Source organism: Amblyomma mixtum, chromosome 4 (genome assembly GCF_055824585.1).
Source record: "Amblyomma mixtum isolate Tamu chromosome 4, ASM5582458v1, whole genome shotgun sequence".
Lineage (NCBI taxonomy): Eukaryota > Metazoa > Arthropoda > Arachnida > Ixodida > Ixodidae > Amblyomma > Amblyomma mixtum.
In genome coordinates this window covers 131374377-131395959 of record NC_143015.1, presented here as the reverse complement: position 1 = coordinate 131395959, position 21583 = coordinate 131374377, and the positions used below count along the sequence as shown (strand labels likewise).

At 45.1% G+C, this 21583-nt stretch overlaps 1 protein-coding gene across 3 annotated transcripts; it reads right to left on the bottom strand.

The window, feature by feature from the left end:
- Positions 1-2067: 2067 nt before the first annotated feature.
- On the bottom strand, positions 2068-21422 carry LOC149348233 (uncharacterized). 3 transcript variants are annotated; one of them, XM_089588025.1, is made up of 4 exons: positions 21193-21422; positions 17598-18306; positions 12735-12876; positions 9131-9458 (listed from the first exon to the last, which is right to left on the bottom strand). In XM_089588025.1, exons 1-4 carry the CDS (start codon positions 21215-21217, stop codon positions 9174-9176), a joined length of 1161 nt encoding a protein of 386 aa, XP_089444151.1. In that variant the 5' UTR covers positions 21218-21422; the 3' UTR covers positions 9131-9173. The 3 variants fall into 3 exon arrangements, with proteins under 3 accessions (XP_089444152.1, XP_089444151.1, XP_089444150.1); XM_089588024.1 differs by having other exon boundaries at positions 17598-18309; positions 21193-21420; XM_089588026.1 differs by lacking the exons at positions 9131-9458; positions 12735-12876 and adding an exon at positions 2068-3386 and having other exon boundaries at positions 17598-18309; positions 21193-21417.
- Positions 21423-21583: the final 161 nt, after the last annotated feature.

Here is a 21583-nt window from a genome sequence, read left to right as displayed (position 1 = left end):
ACGCCTACAACTCACAACAAACATGTCCAAAAATTAGCAAGGATAAGAGATATCAGACAAGGGGCACTTCAGGCATTACATGCAGGGCAAAGCAAAACATTCCAAGTGCATTACCTAAGGTGAAGAGCCTGCAAAGAAACATGCATACAGGCCATGCCCTACATTCAAAAACAATGCAAGGACCCTTCGTCTATTCTCATCCACTATTAGCTCCAAAATGCACAATTCTTCCCCAAGGTCTCCAATTATCATGGTGGCCCCCTTCTGACGACCCATGTCAAAGACATAACACAACCTAGCTCAACTAAACTGAAAAAGGCCAACAAGATTGGCAACCTCCTATACTGGTCCTAATGCTGATTAGACCATCATTTGGAGTCTACAATAAAATTCATTCTTTCGCTCTCTACGCAATGTAAATAGTAGTTATTTCCTTCCTAGACTGCTGTTCTTTTTCTAAGCACACCACTGTACTCCTGTGTTTAGGAACTCAATCATAAGCTGCTGTTCCTCATTTAAGTAAAGAGAGGCAATAGCACAAGCAATTTGGTTTTGGCTTAACTCCTGCACCAAGCTCTTCTCAATCCAACCCTCTCAGTACTTCTAAGCATGTGGTGAAGAATAGCAGAGTGACTGTATAATCTCCAAATAAAAAAATCTTGTGGAGATAAGGAAATCGAACCAAGGCCTTCCAGACTGCGAAGTGAGCAGGCGCAGATTCTGCCCGATACACTTTCCGATTGGTATCCGCTCATCTCACGTACAGAGTTCGCACCGTAGCACACTGTGATTGAAAGAGAGACTGGCAGGGTCATCAATATATCCTTCGTGGAAACAATCAACTCTCTACAACTCGAGCATAGAGGGGACCAAAAATTGCTCCAATTGTGAGCAGTTAAATGAAGCAGGGCCTTCTTAATGCTCTGGATGTCGATAGGACCAAATGTCAGTTTGGCAGAATGGAAGTTAGAATTAATGAGCGCCCACTGTAAAAGCCCCCGGCGATGAGAAGGAGGTGTGTTTCTGACGCACGGCCAATCCCGCTGCCACCATCAAGATGCATGGAGTTTGCATCTGGCTTGGCCAGTGTTTGGCTTTGAAAACGTAGATGCAACTAGCGAGATACACAGGTCACCCATTAACAAGGCTTCATAAGTAATGGGAGGCTACTGTGCGGCAACATTGCGCTCTGGTAGGCACCATATCACTGGGATGGTCTCAACAAAAAGGATCTAACTAAACAGAAGGTCTTTGAGCAGGTGCTAGAGCAGCAGCAGGTGTTTTGCTTTTACTCAGCCGTGCAGTGATATTTTTTGGCCTACAGGGCACTACTAGCCTCCGGTGAAGGGATCATACATAAAATTTCAGATTTTTCAAAGCAACATGATGAGGTTGTGGTTAACCGTCGCACTCTTCCAGATGATTAATTTATACAATTCCTGTCAGTTCCTCATGTACACATTTCATAATTCAACATTTCATCAGGGTCTCAATTATATACTTGTCTCAACTCATTCCTGGTTTAAGGGGTTTAACGTCCCAAAGCGACTCAGGCTACGAGGGACACCGTAGTGAAGGGCTCCGGAAATTTTAACCACCTAGGGTTCCTTAACGTGTACTGACATCGCACAATACACGGGCCACTAGAATTTCGCCTCCATCGAAATTCGACCCCCGTAGCCAGGATCGAACCCGCGTCTTTCGGGTCAGCAGCCGAGCGCTGTAACCACTGAGCCACCGCGGCGGCTTCAACTCATTCCTGTCCCAGGAAGTTATGTGAAGAAAACACCACATTTTAGGCCTTTTGAAATACTCAAGCTTACAAAGAAATAAAGAAACAGAGAAGCTCGACCGTAACAAAATGCCGCATCCTTCATAAAATGCTCGCGTGAGCATACGGGAACTGCTCCAAGAACTAGTAGCTCTTTTTCTCGGGACATCACCGCCACCAGCATGCTAATCCAGGTTAGACCATTCGGTGTTCTTTAATGTGCGCTGACACCGCACATGATTAAGACACACAGGTGCCTTTTGTGTTACGCTTCCATCAAAACATTGAGCCACATCTTACCGAAACCGCAGCTTTATTGACGTCATCACAGTTTGGCCACGAAAATAAAAGTGTTTTTCAAAGCAAAACTGCAGCAATGTCAATTTTTTTCGTGTTCAATTCATTAAGGTTAGGCCACACCAACTTCACAAAATCCGCCAACGATCATGAAGTCCATAATGTATTCATCTTCGTTACAACTCTGAACAAAGAGGCAGGAACAAATGTTCCACTTTTTTAACACCAAATTTCTCAACAATAAACATGTTTTACAAAACTAACGTCAAAAGAGGCATAAAAAGGCCAAACAATCAAATTTCATGACAACAAATATTGAATGGAGTTGTATTAGCGTCACTCTTTCACACCAAAACCTACATAAATATTTTACACTTCGCGGCTGTGGGACTATTTCGCAATTTAATAGACACCGATATATATCGATATATATGTACACCTGCTCGGGTAACAGCCCCGGCTATCATTCTGCATCAAAATCCATTCTTTCGGCCATACGCTAGCGTGACCAGACACAGGCCTAGCATTGTTTTCATGGCTATAAAGTGCTACCACACGGTAGCGTCCCTTCTTTTGCCCATAAGTGATCTGAGAACCCCTACGAACGAAACTGGTGCTCCCCGCTAGGCTGCGGATGATGACAGCATGCATTCTACACCACATCTCATTCCAAAATGCGCAATGAAACACTATTTCGCGATTGTAGAGGGCAGCACGAGTGTTAGACAAGGAGGATTAGTGCATTTAGCATGCAGAGGAGTAGAGGTGGAAAATTCTGAGGTTCCCAAGTCTGGACTCGATGGAACGGAACACAAAGAAACGAAGGCACTTCCGTTTTCGCTCCGACAACACTGATGTTAGGTTAGCTACAGCGCCTATCTTTGCAGTCTGTGTCGGAACATGCCATGCGAGAATGAGGGCCAATGCCATATTATTGATGAAGTGCTCCGCCTCATTTTCTGGGATACGAGAATTGCCCTCGGACTACCATTCTTTTTGTTTAGTACACAGGATTACGTGCGAGCCGTGCTAATATCTGTACATGTGCCTCGGGATGTCCCGGGGCAAGGCACTCCCGCTCAGTCCGATGAAACACCTGTTGCGTGCCACAAAGTCCTCCTTCTTGAAGTGCTGGAAGCAGACTCGCGGACTCAGCGGCCGGTTGATTTCCGGATCGACGTGGATCTTCTCCAGCCAGGTGGTGCGAACCGTTTCGTCGGTCGGCAGAGCGAACAGCCACAGGCCGGTGAAGAACTCGTCGTCGGTGGACGGGCATCCAGGCACACAGCACTTGTACAGGCTCCCTTCCGTTTTGACCCTGCGAAACACGGCAACCAAAGTCAACAACAATGAGCAAATTCGGCAGGATAAGTTTGTAGCGGAGGTTCTGCAACTCGGTTTGGCAAAACCCTTGGATCCCTCGAAGTGCTTATTGAGGTTCCCAAAGCACCTAAACTCATGCCTACCTCAAGCTCAACCTCCCCGTTGGGTAGTTTGCCTTGTGGCTCATATTACTGCAAACTGCTTACAGCCGCTATGTCGCCAGTCATTGTGAATTCAGTTAGTTAGTTGTATGGAGTTTTATGGCGTTTTATGTATAGAGTTTTATGAGTTTTATACCTGTTGAGGTATTGCAGTCACAAAACTTCGCAGAAGACCTGGAAAAACATCTTTTTTCTATAAACTAAAACAAAAGCATTGTTCGTAATCTGCTATGTTTTCCGAACTTCTTCACTCTGTGATGCCTTTTTATTTGAATTTTTTATTTTTATTTTCCAAAAACAGTTCTGTTGTTTTGCGTGAAAATTGCCCACTGTTTGTTATTTCACATGTGCGGCTCTTCATGTTTTCTTAGTTATTGTGCTGGTGTCAGAATGTATTGACTGAGTAACACTGCTACACCCAGCATTATTTTTTGTTAGTGTTTTTTTTTTGTTTTTTGCATTGTCACACTCTTTACTGTATTGCCCCTCCTGCTAGGGCAAGTTTATTGGCCTGCAGTATCAATAAATAAATAAATAAAATAAGCGACTGTGGCTATCATGCGCCAAACACAAGGTTAGATGATGTTATATGAAGTGTATAGATGTTACATTATATTAGATTTAAAACATTGGCTTTCTTTAGAAACTTACAAGCGAAAACTCGACGAGTGTTTGCTCGCCTAAAAGCAATGCGGGATGAAATGGAATGTGTTCATTGTAAAATACAGTAAAAAATTTTTTTCTAAGTTTTTCGAGATGCGAACAAGAAATTAAAATGTGATTAACTGTGAGCTCCTCACCACACATTTCACACACGGGTATGTCCTTTTTGTTAATAAGAAGCTATGGGTGATGTGTGTGTGACCTATGCGTAAACGACATAACATTGTGAATTCAACTTTAGCATTTTTCGAAGGACCATGCATCTGCCCACTCATATTAACAAGCTTGTTAGGCAGGGAGGATGGAAGTTACTCATATGAGGTTACGCATATGAGGTTACTCGGCATCTTTTGAAAACAGTTGGGGTGGCCTGAGGCTAATTCCCCCGCCCCATGGACATTTAGAAGGCCATCAAATCGACAGTCTATCGATTCAATGTCCAACTGAACGCTGCTACACCGGCAGTTCCAATGGCCCTCCAGTCAATGGGCTTTCGAGCCAGCATAACTGCACGCAACTCTGTCGAGGTTTCCAAGGCTTAGAGCGGCGGAAGCGTGCATTCTTGGACATAGAGCGCCCACAGCAACGCGCTGGGGAATAAAATCAGAGCAGTATAATTGTTGAAAAACTGCTGAGCTTCAAAGTACGGAACTAACTTTCTAGAAAAGAGGGCAGGGCAGGCCAGGCCACAGAACATAATACCACAGTTGTCAGTGATGCAAAAACTACAGACGCCATCTTCCTCAGAAGTGCATGGGTGCTATTACAACTTGTCCATAACAGCGAAATTTTTTTCAAACGATTAATATTACTGCAACAAATGCACTGCTCATTTTTAACTTTTTTCAAGTTAAACTTGTGGGCTGATTGCCAAAATTATTTTGTTTATTTGTACAATATGGCAGGCCAGAAGGGCCCAAGCAGGAGTGGAACACCATACAGTAGGCCAAGTGTAGGGTTCTCTACAAGCGACGAAAAAAAAAAGGAAGAAAAACAGAAAACAAGTTTCAACAAATGAGTGACCGTGGCGACTCAGCACCTTGGTGCGACAAGATGGAATCTCTTGAAGTTTGTCATGCAACAACGGCACTACCTCTATCGAGTTTGATTCCGATTGAGATTCTCGAAGGCTATCGACTCAATAGTCATTGAAAGTGCCCGTGTGGCGAGATCATCAGAAGACCAAGAACCCCTGGTGTAAGGGATGTATATGCTCGGGAAGGAATTTTTTCTAATGCTACCTGGCAATGATACCAGCAGACTAAACATGCACATTCCATCAGATATGTATACAAGCGTTTCATCGTGTGTTCTGCTGATATGGACTGATTAGCAAAGGAAAGAGCCATGAAGCCTGCGTGCACAGACGTTCAAAGCTTCACGAAATGGTCGAAAGCGAATTCTTCCAGTCACCCATCTCAATGGCAAAGGATAACAGCCCCACCAGACACACCTTCAGTGACCATGCATTCCCATTTTCGGCAAATTTGCTCAAGCCATTAGCGAATGCCTCAGCAGAGTCACACGACACAACACTCCATTACAATCTATCAAGGACTATACTCTGGTAATAGAGTGGAAGCTACGGAGTAATAGAGTGGAAGCTTCTGGTAATAGAGTGGAAGCTACGGAGTCTTAGACACGCCATGTTTTCCTTTGTAGCCCAGTATAGTCCCTGCTTGCAATTATCAGTTTGCTCTTAAAACATAGTATACTGTTTGGTTTGGTTTATGGGGTATAACGTCCCAAAGCGACTAAGGCTATGAGAGACGCCGTAGTGGAGGGCTCCGGATATTTTGACTACCTGGGGTTCTTTAACGTGCACTGACATAGTACAGTATACGGGCCTCTAGAATTTCTCCTCCAAAGAAATTCAACCGCCGCGGCCGGGATCGAACCTACGTCTTTCAGGCCAGCAGTCGAGCACCATAACCGCTGAGCCACCGCGGCGGCATAGTATACTGTGAATATTCATTATCTAAGGTGTATTTCTAACTGAACTGCAAGCTTTCAAGGTTGAAATTCAAGGGGAAAAAAAAAACGGTTTTCTTGAACACAACAAATCTGCTTGGCACCCATAGTTACAAGAGGCTTCCATAGATGGCGCCAGCTACCCTGCCAACGGTATGAAAGTGCCGTGGAGAGAGCAACACACCAGGTTGCCAGGCTGACTGTCGTGCAGCCCAACTATTTGGTGGAATGACACAATTACGGACGCTCTGCCCCAATAACCTGCCCTTCACTGCCAAGGAAAGCTGTGGGCGAGTGTAGAAGGATAACTGAAAGCACCTTCGGAAATATAAAAGCTCGCTTTGGGTCCACCATGGGGCGCATGGAGGTGCAAGCTGTCAACCCCAAAGCGAGCAATCTGAGCAGCACGTAGGCTCCACATTTGCATGGCACTCACGTGACACTGTCATGCAACAGTGGATGCAAGAAGCACACGAGTCTGGTGCTACACAGCCTATGCACAACCTCCATTCAGACACTAAAGTGGTCACTGGTGCTACCAGTGGCCAAAGGCTCGCGAGTTGAGGAGCAAAGAAGCTCATACAAGCTACAGAAATGCTATGTGTGGGGTGTGTGCTGTAAGTGACTTGTACTGCAATTTCTGGTATACAGTCTGCAAGGCACAAAAATTTATTTTTCCACTAGAGTGTTTGCACCCAGTGCATTACCCTAAGGCGCAAGGTGTGCATGAACAGCACAAGTATCACAAAACCTCGCAACAGAAAGAACGGTGGCGAATTCGCGATATATTCAGTGAAAAATACCTATAAAGTGTAAAATTTCAACTTCTAAAGTAGAACTATATGGACACTTCATTTTAGATGCGTTTTCTTCTCTGCAATGAACAAGAGAAAACTGAATACAAGAATCAATGTGTGGTATTCGCTTAAGAACACTAAATAATCTAGACTGAATTTCTTCTTTCATGCTGTTTCCATTTAATGAATGATGGCTATGACGTGCAGGAAGTGTTTCAAGTCAAGTGAGCATGAAAAAAACTGCAACAGAACTGCTGATATGTCGTAAGTTGTCATTCCAGCTATTAAGCAGGCTGGCTTAAGTGTCGTAGTGAATTAAAACTGTGTATCAGTCATTATATTGCAGTTATTTTCATGCCTCCTTCTCCGCCACCTATAGCGTGCAAAAATAACTGGACCCACTGTTCTATTATGGGGTGCAAGCGCACCTTCAGAAATTCTCTAGAAAACGAATTTTTAGGGTTGCCAACACGACACATGTGAGTGTGTCATCAGAAGCAACTTCGCAGAAGCAGATCTGCCAGTCAGCTGTAGATTTCATGCCATGGGATTAACTGCGACATCATGAAAACCAGTCACTGCCACTGACTACAGCCCCCTTTGAGGGGTGTTATACAGGGTGTTTCACCTAAGACTTTCTGCAATTTTTAAAAATAAGCTATTTGAATTAGATGCGCGCTTTTTCTGGCATAGCATTGTCAGTGGTGTAGTACATCATAATGCAGCTAAGACGTGCTAACTTGTGGGCTTGTTAACCAATATTTAATAGTTAACTTTTACACTATTACTGTTGGGCTCCTTAATTATTGAGAGGCATGTAGCCCACCGTAAGTAATGTCCATATCCGTTTTTAGAATTTCGAGAACGCGATTATCCTCGGCGCTGTGGCCCAACAAATTTTGGCTATCTCGACGAGTTAGGGTCACTGGAGAGGTTGCTTTGCCTGCAAGCTTCTCAAACCGCATGTATTTTGGCGCGATGTAGGCGAAATTTGTTGGGCCACAGCGCCGAGGATAATCGTGTTTTCGAAATTCTAAAAACGGATATGGACATTACTTACGGTGGGCTACATACCTCTCAATAATTAAGGAGCCCAACGGTAATAGTTTAAAAGTTAACTATTAAATATTGGTTAACAAGCCTGCTAGTTAGCACGTCTTAGCTGCATTATGATGTACTACACCACTGACAATGCTATGCCAGAAAAAGCGCGCATCTAATTCAAATAGCTTATTTTTAAAAATTGCAGAAAGTCTTAGGTGAAACACCCTGTATAAACTATAAACAGTTCTTGCATGTCACAGCCATTGTTCGGTCGATGATAAGAAGCAGCATCGAGAAAAAAAAAGAATAAATTACTTAGGAGTAGCAAGGGTGTACCATGGATTGCTTTATGCATACTCATGCGGCATTTGAAAGAAGAAAACGGGCGAGAAAAAATTAGGTGTTTATACTCTTTTTAAAAGCATGTATAGCCTGTGGACTGTACACCGGAAATTACGGTAACAAGAGTATACCGACTGTTGCGCAAATCAGACAAAATCGAAAAAAAATTCTCTCGGCTTAACCGCGCGTTTGTTCGGGCTCAAATTTCGCACAGAGGTTGCATTTAGTGGTCAGTTTTGTTTTATACTACATTTAGGTGGGGTACTTGCCTGATTCACGCAGGATTATTTGGAAATCCCCATCGTCTGTGGCGACGGAGAACCAAAATCAAAAGACTTCGCAGCAATGGTACGCGTGGCGCCATCTCGCAGCCATCGGAGAAACGAGCTCTCCACCGGGGAGGGCGGCGGTATGGTGGCTAGAAGGGGAGCTCGTTTCTCCGATGGCTGCGAGATGGCGCCACGCGTACCATTGCTGCGAAGTCTTTTGATTTTGGTTCTCCGTCGCCACAGACGATGGGGGTTTCCAAATAATTCTGCCCGAATCAGGCAAGTACCCCACCTAAATGTAGTATAAAACAAAACTGACCACTAAATGCAACCTCTGTGCGAAATTTGAGCCCGAACAAACGCGCGGTTAAGCCGAGAGAATTTTTTTTCGATTTTCTCTGATTTGCGCAACAGTCTGTAGTCTGCACTCAGCATTAAGGAACCCTCCACAAAAATATGGCTTCACAACATGAATGAAACCGTCACACAACATAAAAACACATGAAAGGCAGCCAGTCAGCCATTGGTCTGCCGTTTATTTCTTACAAAGTTCTTCTAGTAAATCAATCAACCTCATCTCGTTTTTGGCAGATTCTTGCAGCAACTTGATTTGCTGCTCTTTAATTCTCCACTCTTCTTCTTGCAACTTTTCAAACGCTTTGCGCCGTTTCTGCTGCTCCATAAGGAGCTGAGCAAGAACCGCCCCTCTCTGTGAAAGTGACCCCGAAGAGCTGGAAAGGGAAGACGAAGAATCGCTGCTGGACTCTTCCGAGTCATCTTCCAGATCTTCCACTCGGCCGTGCACTGTATTGGGGATGAGCTGAAACAATAACAGATGTGGCAAACGTCAGTATGCATGGGACAAACTAATCGTTGTTCTGAAAAACAAAAACCTGGCACCTAGCACAAGTGAGAGCCTAGAAGCAGAATGCTAATAAGGGAGTGATTACTCATTGACGTCCACCCGAGCGCAGCCATACGGCTACAAAGGAAAGATATACAGCTTTCTCAGAAACTTCGTTAACTTTAACTACGAAGTTTCTGAGAAAGCTGTATAGCTTTCCTTTGTAGCCGTTTGGCTGCGCTCGGGTGGACGTCAATGAGTAATTACTCCCTTATTACAAATCTACTCCACCTTGGGGATTCCCCTAAATATTTGGTCAACACTGTTCCCACTTCGAGTTATTGATCAATTCGCTCTCGCCCTACCATAAGCTTGCCAGCCCGGTTAGCTCAATTGGTAGAGCGACTGCTCCGGTGAAGCGGTGGTCCCGGGTTCGAACCCCAGACCAGGACGAATTTTTCTTTAACTACGAAGTTTCTGAGAAAGCTGTTTAGCTTTCCTTTGTAGCCGTATGGCTGCGCTCGGGTGGACGTCAATGAGTAATTACTCCCTTATTAGAAATCTACTCCACCTTGGGGGATTCCCCTAAACATTTGGTCAAGCAGAATGCTCAGTGCCAGATTTGTCACGTGTAACAGAGCCTAAATAATAGCATAAAGAATATCTTTATAGCTACATATAACTCTTACATTTAGAAAGGATGCACTAGTGCAAAACAATTACCGTATTTTCCGGTGTATAAGATGCGGTTTTTTTTCAAAAATCTTGCTGGTGCGTCCTATGCAAGGGTGCGTCTTATATGCGAATTTTCCGTTTTTTTTTGCGAGTTCAGAAATTACTCAGGTTCATGTTCAAGCTTTTTCCACCGAAAAAATATTACTACCAATAACGCGGTTGTAACATGGTTAATACTTCAATACAGGGACCGCCGTGCGCAACTTTTTTAGGTGAACTTTATCATAAAACGGCGGGGTTGACCACTTCCGGGATCTTAAACACGCGGCCGTTTCGGAGGCCCCAAGCAAAGGTAATGTGAAATGACAAAAGATAGCGACAGTCGCGCTTCTCGCCATTGTCAAGACAAGCCAAGAGAAGCTGATGTTTTTTTTTTAGTCACCCTTTGCAAGTACGTAGTGCGAAGAGAATGCTTTAGACGCGTTGCCTTTTCGATAACGCATCCGAAGATGAAGACTTTGATGGTTTTATGTAAAAATAAATTGTTATGGACATAGAGTTCTTTCGCTTTTTTTTCTTTTGTGCTAAAACGTGGGCTGGTATGGCGTGAGTGTTGCATTTTTCGATCACTTAGCGTTGCTTAAGAACTTCTCACACGTACGGTGCATTTTGCGATGGTCGCATAAGCATGTTTAATTAAGCCTCACTAGCCTAAATGGGCAAATGAGGGTGTGTCTTATATACCAATTTTTTCAATGACACCCTGCATATATGGCGGGTGCGTCTTATACAAGGGTGCGTCTTGTACACCGGAAAATACGGTACAACAAAAGCCGACTGATCTTGACATTGATGTAACACTGTGTGCTTTGAACTGCCTTTTCTGCAATTAATGATTTTAATTAAGCTTGCAGCAACCTCAAATGAGACACTAGCAAGGAAAAAGAAAAGCAGCTTTATCAAAATGCATCTCCACTGTACAGGTGCGGCCAAAATAACACGAAGCAAGCGAAAGGTGGTGAAAGTGAGAAACTGCATATAAGCACCACCTATTAACGCCAGAAAGGAGCACCTGGCTCTACGCGTGCAGCGAGAGTGTCCGCCAACGTGCCCCCCTCTTAGCTTCAACCCTGGCGTTATCAATGTTCAAAAGATGGTGGATGTTTCGGACAACATCGTCAGGTGTTGCCTGCCTCCAATCAGGCTGAGTTTAGCGTCGGCAAAGCATTGGCAACACGGCCATGAGCGGTTTAGATAACTCGCAGTTCCAGACGGCAGACTTGCACCCGTTCCCAGCGTGAGCCGCTCCTCGATGGAGGTTTATGGTTTTGTGGGGTTTAACGTCCCAAAGCGACTGAGGCTAAGAGAGACGCCATAGTGAAGGGCTCCGGAAATTTCGACCACCTGGGGTTCTTCAACGTGCACTGACATCGCACAGTACACGGGCCTCTAGAATTTCTCCTCCAAAGAAATTCAACCACCGTGGTCGGGATCGAACCCGCGTCTTTCGGGTGAGGAGCCGAGCACCATAACCACTGAGCCACCGCAGCGGCTCCTCGATGGAAGTGATGACGCGCCCGCTGCTGTGAGCCGAATACAAGTTAAGGGGGGACACTGGTCTTGAAAATAAAATTTTATTAATTCGGTCATAGTTATTAAATTTTCAGGGCACATGTATTTTTGTGCGCTGATTCTAGGTATGTCATTTAATTTCATGTAAAACAATTCCTTGAGCACTTATGCACTTTTTATGCTAGTATTTTGCGAACAGTTTTGAAGAAAATTTGCTACGGGAAACTCACTGAAATGTATGCCATTGGGTTCTCTTGACACCAAGGAATACTGCAATAAGGGTAAAATTATCGTCCTGGCTCTCGTAGAACTTGAGTTATAGGGTACTGAAGCTGCCACTTTAGAAACAGGAATACACACTTTCCTTCTCATTTCTGAAGCGACAACTTCAAAACTCTATAACTTAAGTTCTACGATAGGCAGGAAGACATTTTCACCCTTATTGTATTCCTTGGTATCAAGAGAACCCAATGGCATACATTTCAGCGAGTTTCCCACAGCAAATTTTCTTCAAAACTCTCCACAAAATACTAGCATAAAAAGTGCACAAGTGCTCAAGGAATTGTTTTACCTGAAATTAAATGACATATTTAGAATCAGCACACAAAAATACATATGCCCTGAAGATTTCGTAACTGTGACATCATTAATAAAAATTTTTTTTTCAAGACCAGTGTCCCCCCTTAAGCGGCGATGCTGGTAGGCCTGCCGCAAAATGTGGGTCCGTGCCACCGGCGCTTTCTCTTGGGCGTTCAAGCAGAGATAGTTCAAGACGGTACAGCTAGGTGGCGCCCATAAGCTGTTCTCCGTACTTCTGCGACCGTTCCTGTGCTCCGTATTATTCTGGCCACACCTCTATACGCACATATACCAGTTTGCATCTGCCTTCGCAACAAATAAAACAACTCAAATGACGGCATGGTCATAGCAGCACCATCTCAACACCACGAATGCACAGCTGCAATTCACCGATTCTTCTTTTAAGTGAAACAGTATTTCTCTTACTTCCGCAGCTGTGGCCTCCTGGCTACGGACTGCCTCTTCTACCACCTTTGCATCAGGGGCAGGTAGGGTGGCAAGGAACTTTTGAAGGAACCATAACTTCGATCCACTTCCGCTTTGCTCTACGTTTTTCTTGCTCAGCTCCCTGGAGTAAATAAGTTTTCCAATTTGTACAAAATGGGCACACTCAAAGCTGTTCACTTGTGCAGGGTTGCACGCATAAAAGTTTTCGGCACTGCTAGCGGTTACCATGTTCGACAGGTTGACAAAGTTGGCCGTTACAGTACTGTTACCGTATCATTCAAAGACCCCTGTCTCATTTTGAAAGGAAATGAGATGCACACCATCAAGCCGTAAGTCGCAGCGATAAAGCGAAATGAGAAATTTAGCACACGGTCATCGCGTACAAAAGCAGTACAGAGCTTTTTCAATTCAGCCACAGATGCCTTGTGTTAAAAAAGCTGACCGGTGCAACAAAGAAGACCTTCATACAGCAAAAAAAAAAAATTGTAGAGATTGTTGTCCTTCGCACAGCCAGCCGCTTTTAGAAATGTTATCATTTACCCTGTATTATACATGTAACGCCCACCTGCTAAGGTCTCAACCAGAGACTGGCAGTGTTTCAAATAAATAAATAAAACAGTGTGGCTATAGTTTCAGAATTGCCTGTGCAGTAGCTATGTTCTACATGCCGATTTTCTATGAACTTGCACTATTATACCCCTGTCAGACTAGCAAATTTAAAGTCATTCTCATCGAATGACATTGACTCCTAATGTCATTAATCGGCTGCTACACAGGAACATTTAACGTCATTAGGTTCGAATGTCATTAGTCATCGAATGAGTTTGAAGAACTCATTCGCATTCAATCTCGAATCGAATGCCTACTCTGGACACCAGATATGCAGCAGAAACAAGCGACGTGAAAAAATAATCAGCGTACTGCCAAAGTTATAAATTGTATTTATTTAGTTCTGCTAAAAAAAATGTCAATTTTGGTGTGAACTTGTTCACACTAGAGGCTTTTGTGGATAGCTATTACTCTCGGTCTCAGCAGCAGCCAACGCTAGCGGCTAGCATGAAGCACAGCCTTTCCTGCGACCGTCGATCATTTTGGGTTGCGTGCTTCTTGCCGGTTGGCGTTCCATGTTCATTTAGCTCGGAAGTACTTAAAGATGTAGCTGAGCAGTTCACCTTTTTGAAGTCATTTCCAAGCTTCGCGCTCCTGCGCGCGCCGCTGTGTCCGCCTTTTTGTTTGTTTACATTTATCAAATAAGTGGTTGACTTTGTACTTGGCTTCTGATGGGCAGAGTGCTGCAGAATGGCCGGAAATGATATTTTAAGCTTATAATATTGCACACAAATGTTCTCACCCGCTCTTGAAACGCTATACAACCATTTCAAACATCTTCATGCGCGCTGACGTCTTTCAATTGCACAAATTTTCTTTTTCAGTGATCGCCACTGCCATCATTTTCGAATGACATTAATTTTTACCGTGTAGCACCGAAAGAGACCAAATGACATTCAACGGTTCGAATGCCATTCGGTTTGAATGACGTTAAATCTGCTAGTCTGACAGGGGTATTCAGCCTCTTTGAATGGCCTCATTTTGAAATAAAATAAGAAGCACATCAACAAGCAACAACTTGCAATGACAAAGTGCAACGAGAAATCTGGCACACTGTCATCTCGGTGAATGTGTGAAAGAGGTAACGTGACAACAACATGCTCAAGTTTAACACTGAGCCTTTTCAATTTCAGCTGCTGATGCCTCAAGGTGAAAAGTTGACTAGTCTTACAAAGAAAACCTTGTGTACAATGGCAAAAAAGACACTGCAGCAACGCTGCACCACAGTCACAATGAGCGGACTGCGAAAAAAAAGCTCAAGGTTTATACGCCGCTACACTTGGCCCAAGAAAAGAGAATGCTTACCTGTATTTTGTTTCCAAGGTTTTCTATTTTGCTTCCGACGGCTTTCAGCGGTTTTTCTATGCCCTCCCGCATGGAGCACTTCCTCAACTGCCCCATAAACTTGTTCCGGTGCAAGTTGCATAGGTGGTCTTGCCACGCTCGTACGAGCACAAACGTCTTCCGAGAAAGCTGAGAAAGTTTCCGAGAAAGCTGTTTAGCTTTCCTTTGTAGCCGTACGGCTGCGCTCGGGTGGACGTCAATGAGTAATTACTCCCTTATTACAAATCTGCTCCACCTTGGGAGGTTTCCCCTAAAAATTGGACGAACACAGTTCCCACTTCGAGTTATTGATCAATTCGCTCTCGCCCTACCATAAGCTTGCCGTCCTGGTTAGCTCAATTGGTAGAGGGACTGCTCCGGTGAAGCGGTGGTCCCCGGTTCGAACCCCTGACCGGGACGAATTTTTCTTTAACTACGAAGTTTCTGAGAAAGCTTCCTTTGTAGCCTTTTGGCTGCGCTCGGGTGGACGACAATGAGTAATTACTCCCTCATTACAAATCTACTCCACCTTGGGGGATTCCCCTAAACATTGGACCAAACGTCTTAAACTCTGCGCATTGTGCTCGGTTTTTCACATTCTGTTCGAGGCTTTTGCACACTTAAAAATTTAAACAAGAAAAGAACTGGAGAGGACACTTAAGCTACGCCTTAACAGTAAGGAATAGTAAGGCATTAACGAGTTAATGCCCTTATATGTGGAATTGGTCATTCGCTACTCTACATTCATAGATCACTGGGAGTCCCCATACCACTGTCTAGGCGCAGTGGTGCAGCGGTTAAGCGATGCGCCACTGCCCTGCGATGACAAGTGCTGCCATCGGTGGGGCTTGTGTGAACCAGGTTGCTCTTCCCGAGCAACCTCTCGTGACTAAATTAAATGCCATCTGCCAAGGTGATCAGTTTGCTCACAATCCGGTCTGCTCACAAAGCGTGTCCACAAAGTTTTGCTCTTTTGTACAAAAAGGAAAGCACCATTACGATGTCGTTTCTTGTTCACGAAATACGGTCTCCTACTGCTTGTTTCGCATATCAACCTGTTTGAAGTGTTTGCTTTGTTTGTTATTAAAGCTGAGGCAGAGTGGAACTCGTTACTGGCTGACATAGTTTCTGAAACTGAGTTATCACATTTCCAAAGAAAACTTTCGGAGCACCTTGGTCTACAAAACTCACGGTGATATTTTCAGCACTGTCGAAGACTTGTCTTATACGCTCAACGTATGTATCCTTCAGCTACTGCAGTGCTGTGTACTTACAAGTTGTATGTATAGCTATTTTTTGTATTTGTCAACTACTGTGAGCAAATATTCTGTATTGTGTTGTTTTCATGCCCCCCCCCCCCCCCTTATGTAATGCCCACTTGGGCCTTTAGGGTATTTAAGTAAATATATAAAATAATTTGCTGCATTTGCATTCTTAAGAATGTACTATATGCCTTCGCTGTTCATGCAATGCCACAATTGTGATTTCCTGTTTGATTGTTCAGGAAGAGCAGGCCATTGTCAGGTGGGAAACCACCTTTTCCTTGCTTTTCCTTGATTTATGCTATGTAAATCAGAACTAACCAGAATAAAAGAAAAAGTTGTGATGACCCCACAAGGTCACGTGACCTAGGTGGGCTACCCAGGTTGCCAGAGCGCCGGCTGGTCCAGCTGCGAGTCTTCAAACGATCACCGACACCAACAACTTTTTTTTTTCAACATGGGGGCGCTAATGCCCTCATGCTGAAACGAGAAAACGCGACAGCAGGATGATTTAAAACTGAATTTTTCGATACAGCAGTCTTGCTTTCTCATGGTAGATGGCATCTGCAAGCCCTGACATCAGAGTCACGATATACAGTTAGTACAGCAACTGTATGCAACTCTGCGGATACGACTGCCGCGACGCCTAGCTGTCGTGCAGTGGCAGTAACGAAAGTGACACAGATGCACCGATGTTGAAAGGACTAAGGTGGTTTAAAAAATGCCACCAATAAAATAATAGTGGCAATATCTATTCACAGGTACCAGCAACTCCTTTTGCTGGCAACAGTGCTGACAATAGCACCATAACAGCAGCCTACCTTTTAGAAAACATTACTAGGGATGATGCGAGAGCATGCAAACCTTGCAAGAAACAGCGACTTCTTGCAAGAGTAAAAAGATATTAACGTGCCTTAGGTTTCTTCCAGCAAAAATAAAAATAACGCTATTTACTACGCCCAGTTCTATGTATAAAATGTACTACATGTCAACTCCAGGCGACGTAGCCGGATTACTTGCAAAGTTTGGTTTGGTTTATGGAGTTTAACGTCCCAAAGCGACTAAGGCTATGAGAGACGCCGTAGTAGAGTGCTCCGGAAATTTGGACCACCTGGGGTTATTTAATGTGCACTGACATCGCACAGCACACAGGCCTCTAGAATTTCACCTCCATTGAAATTCAGCTGCCGCGACCGGGATCGAACCCGCGTCTTTCGGGTCAGCAGCCGAGCGCCGTAACCACCGAGCCTCCGCAGCGGGGCACTTGCAAAGCCACGAAGTTTAAACATGGCACACTGCAACCATCACTTCTGGCCAGGCTTTCTCTGCCAATTTAAGATGCAAATTTCAGCCAAAGCCTCGAGTCCTGCCCTCGCTATTGTCGTCACGGGAAATCTACAAGATCTGAACGAACAAACGTAGCGTTGGAACAGGACACAGAAAGATGAGGACAGGACGGGTGTCCTGTCATCTTTCTGTGTCCTGTTCCAACACTACGTTTGTTCGTTCAGATTATGTATGACCAACTGGCCCCACAGTGTACTCTGTTAAATCTACAAGAATCCACCAATTCTTTTACACTTGTCTTCGGCAGCCGACCGCCCCTTTAAAAGGAGATTACGAACTATAAAGAACTGCATTCACTTACAGTGGTAACCTTACGGGCTCTACACGGGTGTCAGTCGCGAGCATTTCCACGTTCTCGTCTCCCATGATGGCGGGGTCCTCTTCCGGCGCCTTGCGCTTCCTACCCGTCCGTGGAGTTGACGCCTTGCCCGCACTCTTACTGGGCGACACAACCGCCTTCTTCGTCTTTCCCCCCGGCGACGCCTTTACATGTCCATTCTCCTTACTTTGTACACCCACTCTGCGAGAGCTCCGCTGCTTCGCGGCTCCGGCCTGTCGGCCAGCTTTTATCGAGCTTTTCGTCTTCTTCGAGTTCTGCGTCTGCTTTCTGTTTCCAGCAGCCTCGGCATTGAATCTACGGGTGGGTTTCAGTGGTGCACTCTTCGCTGAGACTCCTGTTAACCGTTGCGTCTTGGGCTTCCTTCCACTGTTGCGCTGCTGGGCTTGGCTGCCGGACTTGGATGCTGTCGTCTTCCTCGGTGCGCTCTTCACCGCCACCCCAGTTGCCCGCTGTGAATTTGATTTCCTCCCATTACTGTGGCCGCTGGCATTGCTTGATCTGCCTGCTAGGCTCGCAGAGGGCGCTGCCTGCTTCACAGCTTGTGGGCGGGCGTTGGGTTTGGACTGATCTTTCCGATTCCGTGTGCGCTTGTTGCTGGCTTTGCCTTTAGCTTTGGTGGATGGCTTGGAACTGGAGGAAAGTTTCTTGACTCTGGTAGCTGCGTTTGAGGCTGCTGTTTGAATGCAATAAAAAGAAAGCAAGAAATGAATGTTTGCCGTGGAACACGCATTAACTAGTTGCAGAACATCAACAGCTGTGCTGGATGAAACCAGCGGCAAGAGTAGACACTTTTAGCTGGCCATACAGAACGGGCTTACGTACGTACGCACGTACCGTTGCGTGCGTTACGGGCATGTTACGGGTTGCGCTGACAAGATGGCGGCGCCCTGCTCGCCCGCTTCGGAATAAATGCATGTCACCGCTGGATTCTTCGACGCGATAGCTCGCTCAAATGGTAGCGGTTTGCTTTTATTTCACACTCTCGCCCACGTGTAGAGGTATAAGTGATAACTAGCCCTGGTTTTGCAGATCATTTTTGTTTGTTTGTTTATGGGGTTTAACGTCCCAAGGCGACTAAGGCTATGAGAGACGCCATAGTGGAGGGCTCCGGAAATTTCGACTACCTGGGGTTCTTTAACGTGCACTGACATCGCACAGTACACGGGCCTCTAGAATTTCTCCTCCAAAGAAATTCTAGCCGCCGCGGCCGGGATCGAACCCGCGTCTTTTGGGTTAGCAGCCGAGCACCATAACCGCTGAGCCACCGCGGCGGCGTAAATCATTTTTAGATTTTCAAGCTCTTAGGCCTAACTAAATGCCCTGTGTTTACCTCGCAAGAATGACACCTGGCGAAGCAGTTGTCTAGCTTTTAGTCATTAGTTACATTTTGTTCTATTTGCATAGTTTTTCTTGGAACGAAAAAGGCTCGCAGTACATCCACCTTAGTTATCAGTAATTACGGATGAAAATTTCTTCAGCACAGCGTTGATGCGCTTTGGCGTCTTATCACTAGATGGCGCTACCGCTTGCGCGTGACCCTGAGGGACGCTACAACACGGCCAGCTAAAAGTGTCGTGCTTACACTATTTACAGCGTACGCCCAACTAAAAGTGCTTAATGCCTTGAGTGGCGGGATGTGTGCAACCATACTAAGCTAAAGTAGGCGCAAGTAATGTTGCATGCAAAAACCAATCCACGAAATTTTCCAGACATAAAATCGGCTCCCATATATTAGATGTGGCGGCTTTTCGAAAATAAAGTTGAAAAGTTAGCACCTGCCCCGTCCAGTTCTGTGTCGTCCGTGTCCTTTTTGTGCTATGTTTTTGAAGAACCGTTACCAACAAGCCCAAACCAAGCTACTGTTACATAAAATACACTTAAAGATGGAACCAATACCTGCCTTAAGAGGCTCAATAATGTTGGGCTGCTACAATAACACTAAGTATGAAATCAGTTGTGACCCAGCTCATTATTGCTGAAGCAGAGAGAAACCAGGGCAAACAATGTGCTAAAATTAGCTCTTCGCACTGGCATGAGTGCTGTGTGTGCCACAATTTAGAGATTCCACCACACGCGCACTGCCAAAGCTCAAGTGAAGCTCGACGAAAGGCTGCTCCGGGAAGGCAAATGTAGTGGTAGCTATGTTGTGGTGTGTTTTAAATTTTGAATCCGCACCAAGTCCTTACTGCTCGGACAAACCACAAGCCAGGTCAGGACTATTTCTAGACAGGAATGGTATGGTATGCGGCGTTAAACATCCCAAAGCGACGCTAGGGCTGCGAGGGATGTAGTAGTGCAGAGCTCACAAACACAGGCAATGCAAGATTACATAGAGGGGTCTTAGGCCTGCAGAGGCTGTAATTTGTAACCAAACGTATGATGATGTCGGACAAAGAACAGTTTTGGTTACCCGTCTCAGTCCAGCTGCGGCCATGCTGCCTTCAAAAAACTTTCCAATCTCATTATTTAGATCATGCTTCTCGTTGTTATCAATACAGCCGATTCAATACAGCAACTATTACTCGTTTTGCACACTACCTGTTCTGCTGTACAGATGTGCACACATTCTTGTTGCTGGACAACACCTGTGCTGCCTGTCTTGCCTCTCGTACTGCGCTATTAGTATTCACTGACGTATTTACTGACCTGCTTCAACGCATCAGTAAACTGAAATAATCACATGCATTTGACTAATCTCTCCCGTCGCCTCTTTTGCTCACTCCGACAGATGCCTTCGCATTTCTTTTTATCCCAGCAGTAATCCCTCTCGATGCGTATTCGCAACAATTCCTGTCAGCAGGGGCAAAGATGGTTTAAAAAAACACTCAAGGGTTCGCGGGCGCGTTTCCAATGACGTGGGCGAAATACATCGCGCTTCAGCGCGGTACGAAACTGCAGTTCTAGAGTTGTTGAAAAATGACCAAGCGAAAAAACTTCAGCGCTTTCAACTCCGAGAGCCAGCCACAAACCAGTGCCAGTCGCCTTTCTGGCATGACAACAGACTGCTGGGACAGCGGACAGTAGTTCTCCGGATATATGCAAAGGCAACAATAATATGCCTGTTAAACAGTTTGAGAGTCGACAAAAAGGCATTAAGGTCAAGAAAAGACGTATTAGGCAAAACACAGCAATGTGAAAGTTTGGAATAGTTGTTTGTTCACGAACAGGTTAAACAGCTGTAAGTTCTCGCTTCGTTGTCTGTCCAGTGCGCGTGTTTTATAACCCTGCATCGCAATTCAATATGCATACACCAGAATACAAAGCGAGCGATGACTTCAATTCGTGCGTCCTTATTTATATCCGCATATCCGGGCTTTTTCTGGGATAAAGAAAGTAGTACCAGGCAGCGCAGCATTTAACCACCGACGAACACAAAGCTGTGTAGTGCACCATGCGGGATCTCGCGCTGCAGGCCTGGGCATCTAGCGGCGGAGTGACGGTGACGCGTCGGCCTTAAAAAAAGCCTACGTTCGAGGCCCCGCATTATTTTGGTCGTGCATCGTTGTTTTGGACTTCAGTTGGCGCCTTCCAATCACGCACGTAAGCCATAACTCACCTGCTGCCCGGCGCGAAGGTGCCATTCGTAGGTTGATACTGCTGCCGCACGAGGACTTCCAATCCCGGTCGAGTCGTGTAGAATCAATCGCAACACGGTCAATTTTAAATGCAATTGAGCCCGATCTAGTCCGGCGCTAAGCCTGCACCCCAAAGCGCAATTGGCGCGATCGAGATTATTGCCGCTTTTCACTCTAGATCCGGAGCTGACGCACCACCCTCGTTCTCAGTAAGCATTCAGTAAGCGTCACATTAAACATTGTAACCAACTGCAAACCACAAAAAAATTTCGTAAAAGGTGTAAAAGTTTAAAATAATTTTTATTGCAACTATTATTATTATTGTATAATAATTATTGTTATGACGTTGTTGTCATAACTGCTGCACTACTC